This window comes from Sinocyclocheilus rhinocerous, unplaced genomic scaffold (assembly GCF_001515625.1).
Source record: "Sinocyclocheilus rhinocerous isolate Xijiao unplaced genomic scaffold, SAMN03320098_v1.1 scaffold1112, whole genome shotgun sequence".
Classification (NCBI taxonomy): Eukaryota; Metazoa; Chordata; class Actinopteri; order Cypriniformes; family Cyprinidae; genus Sinocyclocheilus; species Sinocyclocheilus rhinocerous.
The window spans coordinates 999,573-1,002,049 of NW_015657961.1; the positions used below are offsets into that span (position 1 = coordinate 999,573).

Here is a 2,477-nt window from a genome sequence, read left to right on the forward strand (position 1 = left end):
TGCTGAGGGCAACGCCCATGGGCGGGACTGTGAGTCTTCAGGTACTGAGACAGGAAGAGTCCTTTCTACCCAGAGAGATGGTAAGGATCTGTGTGTGCATGAGAGAGTGTTGAGGTGTGAAATCCTCCTGCTAATGTCTTCATAAAACTGTCCATCACTATATCGCACAGCATCTCTGACGTTTAGAGTCTCACCACGTGGTGTTTGAGTCAAGGTTAAGTTTTGCAATTTCACATTTTCTTCACACTATTGGCATTTCAATGAGAGCTCTATAAAGAGGACTATTTCTATTTGATTATTTCAGCTAGCTTTTACCATTTTCATTTTAGCTTTTTTCATTTTATTTATTTTTACTGGTGATTGAAAAACATCATTGTTTTACCTCTTAGTTTGAGAAGGGTCAATTCAGGTAAATTGGGTCAATTTTCACATTCATATTAAAGGCAAAAAGCCAATTGAACTAAGATATTAAACCCAGTTTGAGTGATCTTAAGAACCATCTTTGGTTGCACTCTCTGCATGTTTGTTTTTAGCATTTAGGGTTTTTCATTTGCAGTATTACCATAGTCCTCTCCTTCCTCACTCTCTTTAGAACACAGAACCAGCAATGCAGAACACAAGAGAATGGGTAAGAACTGCACACACCCGCTCATACTTCTCTACATCTGTACATGAGAAGAACTGTTAACAGAGAGGTTCAGTGCAATTGTTGTCATGCAAAGTATGTGCATGTGTTGTTCTTTAATGATTCTGATCCAGCACTAACGGGATAGTTTACCCAAAAATAAAAACTCATTTACTCCCCCCTCATGTTGTTCCAAAAGTCTTTCTTTCTTCTGCAAACACAAAGTAAGCTATATATAAAAAAAGAAATTATTGCAAAAAATAATCATTTAAAAAAGATTTTGTGTTCTGGAGAAGAAAGAAAGTCATACCAGTTTGAGATGATGTGGGTGAGTAAATTACTTCATTTTCAGTCATTTATAGATGATGACTGTAATTAATCTGACTCACTCTCTCTGTATCTCAATCTGTATCCTTTTCTGTCTTTGTGCTGTATTAAAAGACTTTGTTGCTGTGATTTTCTCAGGAAATTAGTCATTATTATTTCATACTCATCTGGTTGTGATTATTAAATCTAATCGCTGTTATTTGAGTTATGCAGTTTTTTTGACGTGATGCGACTTGCGTACCTTGCATTCGAACATTTGGTCTGTATAGAGCTGCAGCTGTGCGCTTCAGAAACACTGTGAGAGTGTGAAAGGTCATTGTGAGCCCATCCTGTCTCTCTCTTCTTTTTGTCTGTTTTCCTCTTTCTGTCTCTCGCCGTTGTTTGTGCATTAACCTCTCAAGTCTGATAAGATCTGCTCTAACAGTGGCGGTCCAGAGAGCAGGAGAGAACTAAATGAAAGCCATCCATTTCCTTCTGAACACAAGTGTGTGTGTGTGTGTGTGTGTGTCGAAGGTTGTTACATTAAAGTGAAGGTGATTAAAGCTCAATAAAGATAGACTTTATAGAGCAGTCACTCAGTAGATGGTCGTTAAAGCTGTCTCATCTCTCTCACTCTCTCTTTCCCACACAAACACTCACACACTGACAGCCGCTAACATGAGGGAGTCACTGGAGAGGTCAGAAGAGCAGCAGACGTAATGGGTTTATTATCTGTGTGTCTGAATCAGAGAGCAGAGGTTTGGCGGGCATCATTTCTCATGAAAGCTGCCCTCCCCGCCTCATTTACATGTGCTGAATTTTCTTCAAAAGCAGGTGAAAATGGCAGCTGTGTGTGTCAGGGACATAGTACTGGACAAGAGAGTGACTTGAATTTTAAACGTCTAGTGCAGAGATTCATAGTGTTTAAAGTCTATTGCACACTGCAAGATACGAGAAATTAGCTATTCTGTCATGTTTTAAAGGGAAAATTCACCCAAAAATGAATTTTCATTTACTCACCCTCATGTCATTCCGAACCTGTATGACTTTATCTCTTTTGTGGAACACAAAAAGATGATTATGAAGAATTGCACTGGGGTGACTCTTTTCAGTTGAGGCTTCCTGAGAATTGCTCGTTTTGTGTTCCATGAAGGATAGAAAGTCATATGGGTTTGGAATGACTTGAGGGTGAGTAAATGTCTTTAAATAGTCTCTGAACGGCTGATCACAAGAGGTCACAAACCATGATAGTTTATTAACATGAAGATATATATATATTTTTTTTTTCAATGAACCTCTCTCTCCCGGCTGTCCTTGTTCCCCCATTTTCTGTCTAAGTTTGATGAAGAAGATTAAACAGCCATTTCAATGCAAAGATGACCAAGTTTTCTTTCTTTCTATACAGTTGGTAATTACAGTAATGTCTCTCTCTGTCTCTGTCTCTGTAGAAGGTAGAAGATGAGGAGTTGGTCTTAACCCCAGACGGGACACGTGAGTTCCTGACGTTGGAAGTGCCTCTGAGTGATTCTGGCTCGGCGGGGGTTGG

At 39.3% G+C, this 2,477-nt stretch overlaps 1 protein-coding gene across 1 annotated transcript in view; it reads left to right on the forward strand.

Moving 5' to 3' along the window:
* The window catches only part of LOC107721697 (partitioning defective 3 homolog), a 102,337-nt gene that overhangs the window by 59,629 nt on the left and 40,231 nt on the right, over positions 1–2,477 (forward strand). The window contains 3 exon segments of the mRNA XM_074560112.1: positions 8–80; positions 593–628; positions 2,380–2,460. Coding sequence (XP_074416213.1) covers positions 8–80; positions 593–628; positions 2,380–2,460 — 190 coding nt within the window.